Source organism: Notamacropus eugenii, chromosome 4, assembly GCF_028372415.1.
Source record: "Notamacropus eugenii isolate mMacEug1 chromosome 4, mMacEug1.pri_v2, whole genome shotgun sequence".
In the NCBI taxonomy this organism is placed as follows: Eukaryota; Metazoa; Chordata; class Mammalia; order Diprotodontia; family Macropodidae; genus Notamacropus; species Notamacropus eugenii.
This window is the reverse complement of record NC_092875.1, coordinates 168670338-168690170: the sequence shown is the minus strand read 5'-3', so window position 1 is coordinate 168690170 and position 19833 is coordinate 168670338. Positions and strand designations below refer to the sequence as shown.

Below are 19833 nucleotides of genomic sequence, written 5' to 3'. Positions count from 1 at the left end.
TCTTGGCCAGCAACTCTGAGGGTCTTCCCCTCCCAGTTTAATCTTTTCTTTTTTTTTTTTTTTATCAAAGGGACCATCCCTAGACTCATTTCTTAAAGAAATTTATTCACTGAATGGGCCTCACTCAAAATGAGAACCTGAAAAGACCTTAGCCTAAAAGGGCCAGAGTCTCCCATTGCATCCGGGGCCATCTCCAGTCATCCTGAAGAATATCTGACCACTGGACCCATATGGGTCTGGAGGAGAAAGTGAGGCTAGTGACCTTGCACAGCCCTCACTCATTCAAATCCAAGTCAATTGCAAGTCATTTCATCATCTCTCTGATGTCAAGGTCCTCTTCAAAACTGAAGTACAAACACAACAACTTGCTTACTGTAAGCAGATCACAGTAGTAGATAGAAGGAGGGCCTTGGAATATAAACCAAGTGTTTAATACAAACCACCTGGAAAAGTGGTTTGAGAGAGAGTTTTTTGGAGTCAGGACTTAGTGGGAACTAAGTTCACTCTCTGGCACATACATAGATATTCAGGAGGACTAATACCTCCTGCATGAGTACATGTGAAGCCCTTTTCCAGGCTGCTCATCCACCTTTGGGATCCACCTTTCATCCAACTCTCATCTGTGGCTCCAAGAAGCTGTAGCATGCACAGAGGCCACACCTTGGTAAAAGTCATCTGGGTAGATGAGTTACACCAAGTTCAGGGTAACTGAAGGACCTCAAACCCTTTAGTAAGTAAGGGGTGTCTACCTCAAGGATGCACAGACTTCCCCAAGTGGAATAGGTGGATGAGAACAATTTGTTCCCATGGCCACAGTACTATGGAGCCATTAGGCAGAAGTTCCCAAAGTGGGCGATGGGGGTGGTACCAGGTGCAGGAACAATTCAGAGGGGTCGAAGTAGCCTCAGGTGCAATTGGGTGGTGTTAAAAATAAGAGGAGTAAAAGCATATGAAAAGAAGAGAAGACAAGAAAATTTTGAAAAACTTCACACATTTCATCTATTGTGCTATGTTAATGTCATAATAATTACATTATTTTCTTAATAAACACACAAAATGAGAGTTATAACTGATCAGCGGTCAAGTGAACCAATAGGTCTTAACAAATTAGTGTTGGCAGATGGGTATGTTGTGTTGGGAAGTCCAGCATGCATTGGCAGGAATATGTGCCTGTAATGACTTGTTTATAATACTGTATTATACAGTTATATGACCCAATATTATGTCATCAAAATTTCAATGCAGGAAAAACCCCATAAATTTACAATAGATTATTAAATTTAAGATGTCATATTTTTTTAAATGTTATATTTTTTGAAATGATGCAAATTTTAAAAAACCATTAAATGGTTAAAGAAAATAGATTTGTAGGGGGGTGCTGAGTAATTTTTTTAAAGGGGGCAGCAGTCCAAATAGGTTTGGAAACCTCTGGCTTAGAGCTTAGTCAGACCTCAAAGATGCCAAAACTCTCCACAGCATCCCAGGCCATTACCTGATTGTCCTGACTTTTGTCTTGCAGCTGGACTTCAATGACTCTGGAAGAAAGAATGAGGTTGATGATTGTGCAACTCTGCCTCACTTAAATCCAAGTCACGTGCAAATGATATTATTGATCCTCTCTGAAAATGAAGGACAAAGAAATAGAAAACATTAGAAGATATAAAATGGGTAATTTTGATTATATTAAATTGAAAAGCTTTTGCAGAAACAAAACCAATGCAACCAAGATCAGAAGGAAAGCAGAAAGCTGGAAAACAATTTTACAGCATCTCTGAGAAAGGTTTCATTTCTCAAATATATAGAGAACTGAGTCAAATTTATAAGAAGACAAGTCATTCCCCAATTGATAAATGGTTAAAGGATACAAAAGGAAGTTTTCAAATGAAGAAATCAAAGCTATCTATAATAATATGGGGGGAAGTGCTCTAAATCACTATTGATTAGAGAAATGCAAATTAAAACAACTGCAAGGTGAAACATCACACCTATCAGATTGGTTAATATGACATAAAAGGCAAATAATGAATGCTAGAGAGGATGAGGGAAAATTGGGATACTACAGCATTGATCCAACCATTCTGGAGAGCAATTTGGAACTGAGCCCAACATACTATATAACTCTTTGATCCAACAACATCACTACTAAATCTTTATCTCAAAAAGATCATAAAAATGGGGAAAGGACCCACAATACAAAAATATTCATAACAGCTTTTTTTTGTGTGGTGGCAAAGAATTGGAAATTGAAGGGATACCCATCAGATGGGGAATGGCTGAACAAGTTGTGGTACATAAATGTAATGGAATGCTATTGTGCTCTAAGAAGTGATGAGCAGACAGATTTCAGAAAAACCTGGAAAGGCTTACATGCACTGAATGTCCAGTGAGGTGAGCAGAATCAGAACCCTGTACCCAGCATCAGTAACATTGTGTGATGATCAGCTATGATTGATTTAGTTCTTCTCAGCAATACAATGATCCAAGAAAAGTCCAAAATCCTCATGATGGAAAATGCCATCCATCTAAAGAGAAAGACCTGATGGAGTCTTAATACAAATCAAAGCATACTATTGTCACTTTTGGGGGGGTTTCTTCTTTCATAACTAATACGGATATGTGTTTTACATGATTGCCCATATATAACCTATATCAAATTGCATGCTGTCGTAAGGAAGTGGAGGAGGGAGGGAAAAATATGGACCTCAAAATTTTATATTAAAAATGAATCTTAAAAATATATAATAAGGTTATATAAATTTCAAAAAAATGGAGAAAAACACAACAAAAAACTAGCAATAAAACAGGGGAAATAATTTAATCTCTCAATTTTCCCAGTGTATTCTCCAGTATAAATTGCAAAGTACAAAGAGTGTGTTCTGTCTTTGCTAATTCCTTACGTCACAGGTGGGGCAAGAAAAGTCCTGAAGGTACTTAAAACCTGAATTATAATGGATTAGCTGGGGAGGGTGGAAGAAGATTGTTTTTTAAAGTTAAAGTAGAAAGTGCCTAGCTCAGTGCCTTGATCATAGTAGGGACTTAGTAAATATTTGATGAATTGAGAAGTCAAAGAAAGGGGCAGTCAGAAATAGTTATGTGGTGGGGCTGCTAAAAGAGTAGGAAATTGCTTAGTCTCCCAAAGAAGGAATCTGCTGCCTGGAAGGAGGCTAGGTTTGTTGTCTGACTGATTAGCTGTTGTGTAAACAGGATTGAGCTGTAGGCAATTGGAGCTGGGGGAAACTAGTCAGAGAAACCCTCACCATCAGCTGACAATCATTTCGTTCCTCCTTTGAGTCTATCCCTTTTCTGACCGGAGTAGAACGCTCCTGTGGCCGGCAGAAAGGACTATAGGTCTGCTTCTGCTTTAATTAACTCCAATCGTTTCCTCCATGCTACAGCTCGCAGAGTTTTATTTCAATGTGGACCATGGCTACCTGGAGGGTCTGGTCCGAGGGCACAAAGCCTGCCTCCTGACCCAACACGACTACAGTAACTTGGTGCAGTGTGAAACTCTGGAAGGTAAGTGCTGCCATTTTCAAACTTTTGGAAAATAAACAGGAGATGATACAGCCCTCTGTAAACTTGAAGGGACTAACTCTACTTCCAGTGCATGGGAACCTGGAGAACCTTGTAGAAAGGCCAACTCTAGCTCTGACTTTCTGAATACTCTATTTTCTCAAGAGCAGGAAGAAAAAAATAGAATCTGCCTCTTTACCCTCACTGGTGGTGAATGCACATTTTGAAGTTCCCCTGAGATACTCCTAAATTTTTGCAAAATGTACATTAATGTGCGGGATGTGTACACTCATTGATCTGAAGGGTGAATGTTGGAATCAATATGTACAGCTTCCATTTAGTTAGCACTTTAAATTTTACAGTGTTTTATGTACGTCATCTCATGACTTGGTTCTTAAAACCAGCCTGAGAAGTGAACAAGCCTAAGAGGTGGCTAAGTGGAGGTTGGCTGGCCGACCCTGGAGTCAGGAGGCTTGGGTTCTAATCCTGTTCTCTTACCAACTTTGACCTTGGGCAAATTATCTAACCCATCTAAGTCTCAGTTTCTTCTTTTCTAATGTAGGGTTGATAGTAATTAAACTAGCTACGATTACTGCGATGTCTTGAGAAAAGTGACTTGCCAGATTTAAAACAAAATAAATATGAGTTTATCCTCATTTTATAGATGAGTAATTCAGCCTCAGAGAAGCCCAAATCAGTTACTCATGATCATATGGCTCAAACCCAGGTCTTCTGACCACAAGCCCTTTGCTTTTTACACTGTAACAGACTACTGCTTATTAATTTCAGTATAATTTTAATATTAACCAAATGCAGCCAGTGACAGTGGGTAGAGCAAGCTAGGTCTGGAATCATGAATACTGATTTCAAATCCAGCCTCAGACACTTAGTAATTGTGTGACCATGTGCAAGTAATTCACTTAACTCATGTCTTGCTTCCATTTTCTCAACTGTAAAATGGGAATAGTAGCACCTACTTCTCAGGATTGTGAGGATCAAGGGAGATCATATTTGTAAAAATTTCTATATAATATTTATTCCCTTCCTTTCCCATTCTTCACTATCCTGTCCTAAATATCTAGCTAATTCAAGAAAGAGTTTGTTTTTTTTAATCCTGACACATGCCCCAGGGAGAGGAAGTTAAGAAAAAACTCTTTGAAGGTGACTTTGTGAACTGCTTAAGTGAAAGCAGTAACTGCCAAGCCATGGTTAAGTCTGGTTAAATCCTGAACCTGCCCAACTATGGCAGCCACAGAAAGACCGCAGGTGCTTTCATCTGAAATGGGAAAAGCCAGAAACTAATGCCTTAGAAATGATAATAGCCAATTCTCCATAAATTAGTGGCAATAGGAGTAAATGGTCCAGACTGAAGATTAATTACATTTACTTAGCTGACGTGCCTCAAGGATGGCAAAATTGTAAAGTATCTTCAGTGTTTGGGGAGGCGGGGGTGCCAATTTTTAAAAATGAACCAAGATAGGAGAAAGTTAATGGAAGCAAGGTTTACACCAAAATCCAAAGTAGATAGGCAGCCATTGTTCTAGAAAACAAAAGGAAAAAGAGATAAGTGTCTAGAGTTAAGTCTTTCCTGGAATAATCTCTCCCTGTCTTTGCTTGCTATTTGGTTAATTTTTATGCGTCTTTTGGGACATTTGTTTAAAGCTGGTGTTCTCAGTTTCAAGGTAGGTGAGTAGACTATCATCGTAATCATTATATATGGTGCCCACTATGTGCCAGACACTGTGCTAAGCCACTTTATAATTAATACCTCATTTGATCCTTGCTTATAACAGCTCTTGGGAAGCAGGTATCATCATTATCTCTATTTTACAGATAAGGAAACTGAGGCAAGGAGGCTTAAGTGACTTGTCCTGTGTCACATAGCTAGTAAGTGTCTGAGGCCAGACTTAAACTCATCTTCCTAACTCTAGGTACTATCCACTCCAGGTGCCACCAGCTGCTTATAGTGGGAATGGGCAGGTGTTGCTTCATTCCCTTTATGCTTTATAGTTCTCTATGATAGAAAAAAATGTGAGCTGCCCTTAGGATGATAGGTAGACCACCAGAGTGCTCCCTTGATACTTTCTCAGGAGAAATCAAGGAAAGTCTCTGGGATGGCATGTTGGGTAGAGGGACCTCCTGGGGGAAACTTAGGGGAAGATATGGAAATAGTGTCACCTGATGCAGAGGAGTGAATAGACTGTGATTTGCGTCATTGGAATGAGAATGCCTAAGAGGAGGGATACTTTTCTTTCTTTTAAAAATACTTTTTATTTATTTCATTAAACATTTCTAATTGCATGTAAGAATAATTTTTAACATGCATTTAAAAAGTTTTTGAGTTCCAAATTCTCTCCCTTCTGCCCCTCTCTCACCCCTTGATAAGGCAAGTAATATATCATATTAGCCATGTTCCAAAAGAAAACACATGCACACAAAGAAAAATAGAGTAAAAAAGTATGATTTAATCTGTACTCAGAACTCATTAGGTCTCTCTGGAGGTGGATAGCATTTTTCATCTTGCAAATCATCTTTGGAATTGCTTTGGATCATTGTCTTGAACAGAGTAACTAAGTCTTTTAAAGTTGTTCATCAGAAAGAGGGCTTCTTAACCCAGACCCCTTTGGTAAAGCTAAGGAACTCAGAATGTTTTGGATGTTTGCAATAAAATACATAGAACAGCAAAGGAAATCAATTTTATTGAAATAGAGTCATCAAATAAAAAAAATGACAGACCAGTTTCAGAACTCTTACTTTGAGCATTACTTTACATATAGTGACCCTAGACCTGAGTAATTTTTCCACAGCAAACTCTTTCCCACCTTCATTTTTTTCTCTCTCCAATTGTCAACAGATAATTCCTATTCTTTTCTCTCTGACACTTAGTCACTTGGTCACTTAACTTATCTCTGCTTCCCATCAATGATAACATTTTCTTTTTTTTTTTTTTGGTAAATACTATTTGATTTTTTCCACATGTAAAAGGTAATTTTCAACATTCATTTTTATGTAAGATTTTGAGTTCCAAATTTTTCTCCCTCCCATTCCTCCCCTCCCCAAGAAAGTGAGCAATCTGATATAGGTTACACACAAGAAAATAACATTTTCTTAGTATTTAGGGCTAAAAATGAGGAATTTTTTAAAGAAACATCAAAAAGTAAATTCTAGATCAATAGAATCTCAATCTTTGAAGGAACCCTCAGGTATTACCTAGCTAATCTAATCCAATCATTTTCTGTACAAGAAAACTATAACCTAGAGACCTTACCCCAAGTCCCAGGCCATCTCCCATCTGCCCATCCTGTGGTCATTCCCCAATACCACCCAGCTGGTTGCCTTACAAGTACAAGTACCTGAATACTGCTCCAGGCTCTGTGTGGACTTCAGGCCCATCTTTACCCTGGGAATGATAATAATAGCTGCCCTGCCTGACCTCTTTCATCGCCATATTGTGAGATCATTTGTATAAAATAATGCTACCGTCACATCTGGCTGCACTTGGGTGGAGACTAGCCAGTAGGTTTTCTTTTTTTTTTTTTTTTTTCAGGTCAGAAAGAGGGAGTTAAGAGAAGATTATGGTTTCAAAGGCTGAGATATAAGAAAAAATTTAAGGACTGGGAATTTCTCTCTATACAATGTCCCAAATGTCTTAGTGCAGTTTTAAGCTTTTAATAACCGAAAACTGCATTAAAACTTTCAAGATATCCTGTATTTTTGGACGAAAAGAATGATAGGTAAATAATGTGCAAGAGAACTCTCCCCAAAGTCATTTTAGCCCAGAATGTAAAACCAGGAGGGCACTTTTTTGGTAATAGTTTATCGCCATGTCGGAAAAGAACTTTGAATCCTCAAAGAACATTTTCCCCTATGATTCCAAGCCTATTGAGTATTATTTTAGGAGCAACTTGCAGGACAGATGTAAATATTTTTTAAAAAAATTTTACAAGGATAAAATATAAGGTCACACTACCGAAAATATATTTTAGGAACTATTATTCACAAACTTTTTTGAGACTTGGTCTGGTCTGAAATATTCCAAGGCCTGCTACTGACTCACTGCTTAGTCACTAAAATAGGGGAACTGATTCATGCTGCTTTTGTCTTTGGGGAAAATCTTGTTACTGGAGTTAACAGACACTTAGGCTATATAAAGGCAGGTCCACTTTACAAGATTCTCTCCCTCACCCATGATGAGATACATGGATGGGGCCTTAGATCTCACAGAATCCCATATCTAGGGGCAGCTAAGTTGCTCAGTGGGTAGAGCACCTGCCCTGGAGTCAGGAAGATTTGAATTCAAATGTGACTCCAGACACTTAGTAACTGTGGAATCCTGGATTGCCTCCAAAAAAAAAAAATCCCATATCTAGCTCTAGAGCTAGAAAGAAACATTGAAGATTATCTTCTCCAATGGCCCTCATTTTACAGATGAGAAAACAGGTTCAGAGATTTTTCGTGATTTGCCTGAGGTAATACATCTATTAAGTGACCTAACTGGAATTCCAACCCTAGTCCTACTGATTCCAGAGCTAAGTCCAACGCCTTCGTTTTGTAGATGAGGAAACGGAGGTCAATGTTGGGATTTGAACTTGGGATGTTTTGACTTCTAAGCCAATTCCCTTTACACTATACCATACTGTATCTACTCCAGTACTTTTCACCACCACCTTTCTCAGCTAAGGAAACTAAAGCTGCGAGTTCATGGTTTGCCCCAAAGTCACACTGCTGGTAATTTGCTCCCTTGGTTCATTCAGATTTATTACTCTTTCACTTATACCAAGTCCTTAAGATGATTTAATCAGTGAAAGTAATAGTTAACTGCTATTGCTAAAAATGTGAGGGCCCTTTCTCAGTCCTGATCCTCCTTGATGTCTGTGCAGCATGTGACATTGGGGATCATCAGAGTGTCCCTCTCTCCTCTCTAGGATACCGCTTTTCTTCATTCTCCTTCTCAGTTGACTTTGCTGGGTTGGTTTGTTTTTGTTGGGTTTTTTTCCATTCAGTCCCTTCCATCCTGGACTACTGCAAAAACCTTCTAACTAACTGATCCTCATTTTTCAAGTGTCTCCTCCCCAACCCCACCCCACCCATCCTCTCCTCCACTGCCCTGGTCATTTTCTAAAGCTTAGATCTGCACAAGTCACAAACACCCCACCCCCCTCCCTTTCTTTGTGCCCCGTTGGCTCCTTATCTCCTGGATCAAACATCTTCCAGAAGCTACTCAAAGCCCACATTCTTCCGACAACCTTTTCCTTTTCCTCTAGCTGTTATGTCTCCCCCCTCTCAGACCTGTCTTCTACTTCCTCATTTACTTAGATTTACTTGTTTGCACCTAATTATGTTCTTTTCTCCAGGAATGTCTGTCTGACCCTGGGCAATTCACTTCACCTGTTTGTCTCAGTTTCCTCATTTGTAAAATGGCGACAAAAATAGCACCTACCTCCCCAGGGTAGTGGTGAGGATCAAATGAGAAAACTAAACCTTTAGTACAGTGCCTGGCTCACAGTAAGCATTATATAGGTGTTCGTTATCATTATGATGATGATGAGTTCCTTGGAGGCAGAAACTTTTCCCTTCATATTAACAGTTTTTATGGCACTATATGGGCAGGTAAATGGTACAGTGGATAGAGTACCCTTCCCAGAGTCAGGAAGATCTGAGTTCAAATTCAGCCTCAATTTATTACCTGTGTAACCTTGGTTAAGTCACTGAAACCTGTTTACCTCAGTTTCCACATCTGTAAAATGAGCTGGAAAAGGAAATGTCAAACCACTCCAGTATCTTTGTCAAGAAAACCCCAAATGGGGTCATGAAGCATCTGACACAACTGAAACAACCATACAGCAACAACATGGCTTTGATGTGACTGACACATAAATATTGGTATTACTATTACTATTAGCAACTCTTTGGAGGACAGAACCTGGCACATAAAACGGATTTAAAGTTTGACTATTGTAAAACTAAACACTTTTTTCAATAATGACATCATCTTTAAGTTTTGCATATGCATCCATATCTCTTCCTCCAGAACAATTAGATTTTCCTCGATAATTTCATGAAAGATGATATCTAGGCTCTTTTTTTGATCATGGCTTTCAGGTGGTCCCATAATTTTTAAATTGTCTCTCCTGGATCTATTTTCCAGGTCAGTGGTTTTTCCAATGAGATATTTCACATTATCTTCCATTTTTTCATTCTTTTGGTTTTGTTTTGTGATTTCTTGGTTTCTCATAAAGTCGTTAGCCTCCATCTGTTCCATTCTAATTTTGAAAGAACTATTTTCTTCAGTGAGCTTTTGAACCTCCTTTTCCATTTGGCTAATTCTGCTTTTGAAAGCATTCTTCTCCTCATTGGCTTTTTGAACCTCTTTTGCCAATTGAGTTAGCCTATTTTTCAAGGTGTTATTTTCTTCAGCATTTTTTGGGGTCTCCTTTAGCAGGGTGATGACCCGCTGTTCATGCTTTGACTGCATGTCTCTCATTTCTCTTCCCAGCTTTTCCTCCACCTCTCTAACTTGATTTTCAAAATTCTTTTTGAGCTCTTCCATGGCCTGAGCCCATTGGGTGGGCTGGGATACAGAAGCCTTGACTTCTGTGTCTTTCCCTGATGGTAAGCATTGTTCTTCCTCATCAGAAAGGAAGGGAGGAAATGCCTGTTCACCAAGAAAGTAACCTTCTATAGTCTTATTTCTTTTCCCTTTTCTGGGCATTTTCCCAGCCAGTGACTTGACCTCTGAATATTCTCCTCACACCCACCTCGCCTCCTGATCCTCCCAGCCAGTGCTTGGGGTCTGAGATTCAAATGCTGCTTCCAGCCTCAGGGCTTTGGGTGGGGGTGGGGCTGCTATTCAGTGTGAGATTAAGTTCAGGGGCTCAGGTGGGGGCAGGGCTGCCACACAGGGCTCAGTTCCCTCAGGGGGTTTATGCAGAGACCTTCAACAATGGATCCAGGTTCCTGCCTGCTTGGGGAGCCCAGGTCTGCTGCTGCCTCCTGAGGGGGCCTGAGTTATGGGGGCACCCCACTCCCCTCTCGACCCGCCAAAGAGACCCTCTCACCGACCCTGTGGGCGTCACCTGTGGGTGGAGGGACCCGCGCAGCAGCTGGAGATTCCGTCCCTGAAGCCCTCTCGGATCTGCTCCTCTTGGCACTGTGTGGCGACGGCAGGGCTGGGCTGGACTCCGCGTCCACAGCGTGACGGACCTTTTGCGAGAGGTTTGCAGGGCTCTCTGGAACAGAAATCTCCGCTTCACCATTCTGTGGCCTCTGCTGCTCCAGAATTCGCCGGGAGTTCTCTTTTACAGATGTTCTATGGGCTGTGGGTTCGGAGCTATATGTATGTGCGTCTTTCTACTCCGCCATCTTGGCTCCGCCCCCCCCTCCAGAACAATTAGACAAGGTGACAAAAGGAGCATAAGGTATGGTGGTTGCACAACTATCGTGGTGTTTTTATTCTCGTATTTGAGCCTTCTGCTCAACTCTCCATTTGTGAGAAATGCCTCTGAATCTTGTCCATTCCACATTAAATCCTTGGGAGTTTTTATAGTAGTTGACTTATTTTTCAGGAAGGGAGGCCTTCAGTGCGTGCAGAGTGAGAATGGGGCCAGGATCCCTTAGCTAAAAAATCCAAATCTCTCCTCCTTCAAGGAGCCTTTTAAGTAATGAAAGTATTACAACCTTAAGACTCTCACACCCTACCTGGAGCTACTTTTTCTGTTGGCTCTTAAACTTTTCTTACTCATCCTCAAAATACTTTGGATAGAAAGCCCTTGTGTAGTCAGTCAAACATCCTTCCTCTACTTAGAAACTGAATACCTAAAATACCTCCCTTCATTTCATTATTGTGTCAACAGCCTAAGAGTGGATTCTAAATAAGCATTCCCTTTCCAGTGGGGTCACATGGGTTTGTTCTGATAACTTTTAGTTCCAGGTAAAATAAACGTATAAATAAATAAAAAATTTAACATCCCGGAGCCCTGGAAATGTGGTGCAGCATTAACTATACACTTGCTGAAAGTCTATATGGTTTTAATTCTAGTAGCAACTTTTATTTTGAGCCCTTATCACCTCTCTCCAGCGCCCCATTTGTTCTCCACCAAAGTGATTTTCCTAAAGCCCTTTGGTCATGATATCACGTCACTTTCACTCTTCTCAACCAACTCCAGTGGCCTTCTATTACCTCTCAAATATAAATATAAAATCAAATATAAACTGGAATTTAAAGTCCCTTCCTACCAGGCGTCTGATAAATTACTCCTCTACACATGCTATGTTTTCAGCCATCCCTGTACCTTTTCACTTAATGCTCCCCTTCCCAAGCCTGGAAGGTACTTCCTCCTCCTCTCCCCTTTTAGGAATTAATGGTTTAAGACTACTCCCCAGGGCCACCTTCTATGCAAAGCCTTTTCTGATTACACAAGCTGACCTCCATGTATAAACTTCTTTACATTCATTTTATATAAATGTCTCCCCTGTTAGAATGTAAAATCCTTCAGGGCAAGAACTGTCTCACTTTTTATCTTTGTATTGCCTGAATCCTGTAAGCAGATGTGTGACAGAAAGCACTTAATAGATGCTTTATGGTCTGTCTGTATCTCTAATAGTACCTTGCTGGGGATCTGGGTGATTAATAACGTCTTATTGATTGATACTGAAGACACCATCTCAGGCTGGGGGAATCAAGGAATTCAGTAGAATTCTCCCTAAGGACTCTCAGAATTTTTCTGTCTTTGTTTTTCCTTACATACATATCCCCAGGGATTGGGTCAACTAGGTGGTACAGTGGATAGAGCTCGAGTGCAGAAGTCAGGAGGATCTGAGTTCAAAAAAATCCCTCCTTAGGCTCTTGACACTCACTAGCTGTGTGACCTTGGGCAAGTCACTTAACCCCAATTGCCTCATCCTGGGTCATCTCCAGTCATCCTGATGAATATCTGGTCACTGGATTCAGATGGCTCTGGAGGAGAAGTGAGGCTGGTGACCTGCATAGCCCTCCCTCCCTCAAAACAAAGTCAAGTGCAAGTCATGCCATTATTTCTCTGATGGCATGGTCTTCTTCGGCAATGAAGGATGAACACACACATCCCCAGTCATTATGTAATGCCTGGCACCTGGTAGATGCTTAATGAATGTTTTTGTTGTTGATGACAATATGATGATGGTTGTTTGTTGTAATAAGTGTTTGTTGAATTATTTAATTGACTAGTAGATTTGAGATTGATCTTAAATTGGCAAAATGCTTTTGGGTTAGCGTTCTAGACCCCTTGAATGAAATTCTCTTGGAACAAAGAAATACCCAGATTATTCAGGGGAGATTGGTTATGCAGAGTTGCCTGGTATAGTGGAACTGAATTCAGTCACAGAAACAAATCTGACCTCGGTGGTTGAGTCATTTTTCAGTCGTGACCAACTCTTCATGACCTCATCTGAGGTATTCTTGGCAAAGATAATGGAGTAGTTTGCCATTTCTTTCTCCATGTCATTTTCCAGATGAGGAAACTGAGGCAAACAGGGTACAGTGACTCATCCAGGGTCACACAGCTAGCAAGGCCAGATTTGAACTCAAGAAGATGATTCTTTCTGACTCTAGGCCATTGTGCCACCCAGGTGACCTTGGACAGGTCATTAAATCTTTCTCAGTGTGAGTTTCTTCATTAAACAAGGGAATTAGACTAGACAACCTCAAAGGTTCCTTTCAGCCATAACCTACAATTCTCCAGGGAATTTTTTCTGGCTGTCCCATCTGCTTACTTCCCTGGCTTCCTTTAAGTTCCAATAGAATCCCCCTTTCTATAGGAAGCCCTCCCTAGGCCTTCTTAATTCCATTGCTTTCCCTCTTTTAATGATTTCCTTTTTATCCTGTTTATAGCTTGCTTTGTATATATTTGTTTGCATATCATTTCCCTCAAAAGACTTTTTGAGGGCAAGGACTGTCTTTTGCCTCTTTTTGTATCCCCAGAACTTAGCATAATGCCTGGCACATAGTAGGCATTTAATAAATGTTTATTGATTGATTGAGTCCTTCATCTCCAGGGCAATGTAGAAAAATGTGTATAACTGAAGATTAAACATCTTCCCATCCTTGTTTAGGCCATGGTCACTTTTCCTCTGGACCTGTGATGACAAACTCACATAGAAATGGGGATCACTAAACCATATATAAATATGCATGCCTATTTCTAGAATATTGACTTAGAAGACCACATACTAACATTATCTATGCTCTAATGTATTTTTATTTATTTTGCTAAATTTTTCCCTATTACACTTAATCTGCTTCTGGCCTCATTGGCCCATCTCTGACTCCCCTGTGCCTAGACTATTGTAATAGCTTCTTGAATGGTCTCCTTGCCTCCTGTCTTTCTGCTGTCTAGTCCATCCTTCACATAACTACCAAAATAATTTTCCTAATGCATTGTCATCGTCATTCAGTCATTTTCAGTCATCTCTGACTCTTTGTGATCTCATTTGGGGTTTTTTTTGGCGAAGACACTAGAGTGGTTTGCCATTTCCTTCTCCAGCTCATTTTACAGATGAAGAAACTGGAGCAAACAGAGTTAAGTGACTTGTTCAGAGTCACTTGTAAGTGTTTGAGACCAGAAGAATCTTCCTGACTCCAGTTCAGGCACTCTTATCTACTGCACTACTGCATCTACTGCACTTCCTGTCCTAATGTATAGGACTGCTTATTTCACTCCTCCCCCGCCCCCCAAAAAGCTTTGAGTCCCTAGCCCTCGACAACTGGGCAACAAGCTACCTTCTTAACCTTATTTCACATTACTGTATTTCCCTTCTTGGATTCTTTGTCTCTGCCAAATGCTGGCTGTTCCACAGACTGGATTTATCTCTTGCCTCCATGGATTCCTGTCAGTCCCTCTCTCATGCCAATAATACTTCACTGCAGAGATCAGCCTTTAATGATCTCTGTCTTCCCTCAGGGATCCAGTGAGCCAATCCTAATCCTCCCCAGATGCAGGTTTTTCTCTCCCAAACTAAATTCTCCTTAAGAACTTAAACTGCAGTCTTTCCCTTATGTAACTGGTTATCTCTCTCCCACTGTCAACCAACCTCAACATAAAGCACCCTGAACAATGTGTCTCCAATTTGTCTTCCCAGACTGATCTCACATTACTTCCCTTCACAATATCTTTCAGGCCCTCTGATTTCCCTTTAACATTACATTCTATCTCCTGCCTTGCTATCTTGGCAGAAGGTGTCTCCCCATTCCTGGGGGCTCTCCCAGCAGTCTTCAAAACACAGTTTAGGTGTCAGGCACCTTAATTTCTCTCCCCACCCCTACCCTAACAGTCTTCCTGCTTCTTATCACCTCATTTACCCCTAATTACAATGTTTATTCTGTAAATTTTGCATAGACTTTTCTCTTAATTCTCCTTATTTCACTATGCATCATTTTATAGTTTCCTATGATACTGTCCATTTTGTCATTTCTTTAGGCACAATAGTTTTTCATATGAATGTAAATTCATTTACCACAGTTTGTTTAGCTATTCCTTATTAGCTGGAAACTCCTTTAGTTTCCAGTTCTTAACTACTACAAAAAGCTGCTATAAATATTTTTATTTTTATAAAAGGTCCTTTTTTCCTTTCTTTTTGGGGTATAAAACTAATAATGGTTTTGTTAGGTCAAAGGATATAAATACTTCAGTAACTTCTAAAATAAATTTTAGTAAACAATTGGATGTGGCTGAAGTTTGGGTGCTAAGGAAATGCCGGAATCTTTTTTATATATATATATATATATATATATATATATACACACATATATATACACATATACATATGTGTATATATATACATATATATATACATATGTATATGTGTATATATATGTATGTATGTATGTAGGTGTAAAACTCTCACAGTGGGGTGAAACCTCAAAGAAGGCAGAGGATTAAGCTTGGGACACTCTGTGTGCCTACAGTTACTAGGGGACCTGAGACTAGTCACTATACCATTTACCCATTTTAAATGGTAGCTTTTACACAGAAATCTTTATTTCAAAGATGTAGCAAGAAAAAATATGTAGTGTATATATGAAGAATGAATGTTTGATGCCAGCACCTCTTCAGGATACTTTCCTCTATACCAGCTTGTTCTCTTGGGGCAGTAAGCACACAACTTAACTCAGATCCTACATAGTCCAGCTTTGGACCCACCAAGTGCATGATCAGCTCTGGCCTGACTGTAGGATAAGCTTATGCTTGAGCTACCTCTAGGCTGGTGTACTGAAGGTAGTTCCCAAAGGCCATTCTTTGTGCTTCAAGTCATCAATGCTGTGCTTGCTGTGGAACCTGGAATCTGGAAGATGGCAGGATGCCAAGGGAGGCATACCTCAGGGGATCAATGTTATACTTGCTGCAAACTCTAACTCTGGGATGCCAAGCAAGCCTTCAGGATCTTTTGGATTCACAAGGTTGTAGTTTCCACTCCCTTCACTGGTTGTTGAGCATCATCAACTCAGCAAAAAGCCAATAACTAAACTTGGCAGACTTTTTTGAATGCCTCTGCAGTCAGTCAAAGAGCTTCCCCTTCAACATATGGTTAGCCAACTGTATCAGCAAGCACCCTGACACATCCTGTATGGCCTGCTAGCACAGGTTCTTACATCCGCTTTTCTAAAAGGAAAACAACTTTTGAGGGGTCAACAATCTACTTTAATCATATATACCCACAAGCAGAGAAATAAAGACCAACAGGCAGGGCTTCTAACTAATTTCATCAGAATTCTTCAGGAATCAGATCCTTAGAGTGTTCCACATATAAAGCCTACTGGGCATGTGTAAGATCCCTCATTATACTATGATTCTGTGACTTCTCTAGCAAAATCAACTTCTTGAGTGGAAGGTTTATTTGGGGCACCTGCGTGGCAGCGTAGATAGAAAACTGAACTTGAAATCAGGAAGACCTGAATTAAAAAACTGACTGAGGGACTATCTATGATTTTTTTTCTCCAGATTTAATAATTTATTTGTTTTCAGTTTTCAATTTTCAGTAACCACTTCCATAAATTCCACATTTTCTCTGGACCCTGGGTAAGTCATTTAACCTCAGTCTACCTCAGTTTCTTCATTTATAAAATGAAAATATTAATAGTATTTCCCTCCCAGGATTGGTTCTGAAAAAAAATGAGAAACATACATAAAATACAAACTTTAAAACACTACAGAAATGATAGCTATTATTTTCTTTGTATCTTCTTTAGCACTGAGCACAGTGAATGCATTATAGTGAATTGTAGTTGTAAAAGTTCATCAAAATTCTTACTGATAAGCCTTCAAAGTCCTTTTGGTGTAAGACTCTCCACATTGGCAGAGGTCAATGCCCTGTACTTATGCGAGGGCAAGGATGAAGTTAGCAAGAATGGGAGAGAAGAGGGACATCTAGTCTCTTCAGTGTCGTTGGGCTCTTTGGCATCTAGCTTCAAAAATAAGATTCATGATGCTATGTTCTCACTTTAGAACATGAAGGGAGAAAAACATTCTGGGAAGAAATCAACACGCGAGGAGCTGGAAATCTCTGTCATGACCCTACCCCAGCTTGTAACACTTGTGATAAAGGGGAATATTCCCCTTGGGAGAGATCTGGAACTCATTTATCTGAGCTGAGTTACCTAGATCCTAATGGAAAGGCCCCTTCATTCTGCATTGTCTGATATATATTTTTCTATTTATACTTTTTCTGATTTCTGTTTTGTTATCAACTTGGATAAATGAGTTTCATAGCTATTTGCTAAGTGTGTTTGTTGTGAAATTGATATTTGGTAGGAAGGGAGTGGAGCCTTGGATTTATACTTAGGGGTCCCTTTTATCCATTAAGAAATAATGATCAAGAGTTTAGTTAGAGCATGAAAACCTACCGCCCAGATAGAATTTTAGCCCAGTGGCCTTCTCTCTGAGGAGAGGGGAGCTGTAGCCTCTGACCCTCACCTCCTGCTTCCCCTCTTGGCAGGAATTAAAATCTCGCTTAATGAACATTAGAGAAAAGAAGAGACCAATGGTGTCCATTTATTGTCTTCCTGTGAGCCACATGTGATACTCCATACTATAAGAAGATGAAGAACATATTGATATCTGAGGACAAACATTTTGGGCACCAAACTGTCCTTGAAAGTTGGAAACTAAACTTGTCAGCTTCTACTATACCAGCTAGTCTTTGCTGTTTATAATCATCTGTCAGGCTTGGAGATATTGGGCTCCCAGATTTCCCTAGCAGCTGGAACGTGCTGAAGTTATGCAACAACAACTGAGTATCAGAGAAGAAAAATATTGTGGTACAGAGTAATATCATTTGCAACATTCAGTGGCAGTTCTTCTTTGTACTGAGAACACAAGACTATCAAAATGTAGATCCAAACCACCGTTGGTAAAAGCCAAAAACATGCCAAAATGATCATCTTAATTTACTTAATTAAATAGATATTCTCACATATTCTAAGGTCAAACAGAGAGGGTTAGCACATAAAAATATATACTAGAAATTGTGAAAAAGTGGCTTTCCAGACCTCTGCTACACATCAATAAATGGTGAAATTACAGATGATATTTCACTTATGTCCTGGACACCATGTTGCTTACAAAAAGCTATTTCTCAGAGGAAATGAATTTTTCAATTTAAATCTAAAGATTTTATTTTACATGTCCCACTTAGGTGGTTTGATAATTTTGGACTTATTATCAGGAAAACACTTGCCTCAGGTTCAAACCCTGCCTCAGACACTTACTATGTGACTCTGGACACCTCTCTTGGCTTCGGTTTTCTCATCTGCAAAATGTCAAAGATACTAGGACCTAGCTCATAGGGTTGTTGGGAGGATCAAATGAGATAACCAATGCAAGCAGCTTTGCAAACTTCAAGTACTACCTAAATGCTAGTTATTAACTTTTGTTATGGGGTGGAGGTAGCTTTGAGATCCCAAAGGTGTCTATCAGATCTTAAGAACCTGAGATGCCTTCAGCTGTAAGCTATACTATAACTATACTTCAGCTATAATGGAACGGATGTCTGTGAGCCATCCTAGGTTTGTTAGGGAGGCTTATCACCCCAAAGTTGGCTGCCAGTTGATATTTTTTTTTTGGTCTATGGTATCATAGATTAAGAGTTGGAAGGAACATCAGAGTTTGAATCCAATGCCATCATCTTACATAAGTGGAAACTGAGGCTCAGACAACTTAAATGATTTGCCCTGTGCCACATAGCTAGTAAGTGGCAGATGTGGTATTTGAACCCAGGTGTTCCTGACTCCAAGTCTATTGGCCTATAGACTATACCATATTGCCTCTTAAAGATCATTTACTTGGGTATCAGGGTAGAGGGACATTGCTGTACATTTTTGTGGAGTACCTACAAGAACAAAAAAGATATTTGACCACTTGAAATAAAAGCAGTAAGAAACTTGGTAGTTTCTTTTTAAGAAAAAAAAAAAGAAATGTTTTTAGAGCTGGAAGAGGCCTTAGAAGTCTAGATTTCAATCATATCCTTCATTTTACAAATAACTAAGCCCAAAGAAGGCAAATGATTTCCTTGGGATCATACAGCTAGTTTGTGATTTATTTGGAAACTTCGGTTTAAAACATGTTGGTAGATTATTCTGTCATAGTCCCCAAAACACAAAATATACGGCAGTTAATTGAGCAAGTCACTTAAATGCTCTACTTTAATATTCTTATCTGTAAAATGGGGACATAGTACTGTCCTGCCTACCTCAATTCAATTCAACCAGCATTTATTAAACCCCTGTTATGTGAAAGACAGCATTGTGGATGCTGGAGATGCAAAGAAAAAATAAAAGAATCCCAAATGTTTTATAAACTAAAAAGCATTATCTAAATGTGAATTGTTTTTCTTTTCCTAAAACTTTAGGAAAGGAAATTTTGAGGTCAGAAATGAGGCCCACTCACAATCCCCTTTCCAGCCTCCAGAGTTGTCTCTGCTTCCCATCTTCCACTAGCTAAAAATCCTTTGTCTTATCTCAGCCCAGAGCCTCCCTAAATGCTACCTCTTCAGGAAATCTGCCCAGACAATAGCTGTATTTAAAACAATACAATATATCCAGCTGGAACTGAGAAAAATTCCAGGTTTGAATTCTGGGCATTGATACAGACTCAAAATTTGTATAAGTAATCAAATTCTTTACTTTTGGTCCACGTGTCAAACTGTATTTAAAAAATTTGATCTTGTCATGTAGACATAGTATAAGGGAAATTGGAGAGCTTCGATGGAAGTGTTTGAGCTATGTGATGGGCTTATGTTAATGCTAATAACTTCTTTTCTGAGATTACTTTCCATCTGCTCTGTATATAT

At 39.6% G+C, this 19833-nt stretch overlaps 2 protein-coding genes across 2 annotated transcripts in view; one reads left to right on the top strand and one right to left on the bottom strand.

Annotated features, from left to right (window-relative positions):
* Positions 1-19833, bottom strand: part of PSKH2 (protein serine kinase H2) — a 176832-nt gene that overhangs the window by 107804 nt on the left and 49195 nt on the right. The window contains exon 3 of the mRNA XM_072603651.1: positions 1493-1619. The gene's annotated coding sequence lies outside the window, so the exon portion shown is untranslated. The remainder of the gene's footprint in view (positions 1-1492; positions 1620-19833) is intronic.
* Positions 2924-19833, top strand: part of ATP6V0D2 (ATPase H+ transporting V0 subunit d2) — a 32492-nt gene continuing 15582 nt past the window's right edge. The window contains exon 1 of the mRNA XM_072603650.1: positions 2924-3516. Within this exon, the coding sequence (XP_072459751.1) occupies positions 3387-3516 (130 nt within the window). The 5' untranslated portion in view covers positions 2924-3386. The remainder of the gene's footprint in view (positions 3517-19833) is intronic.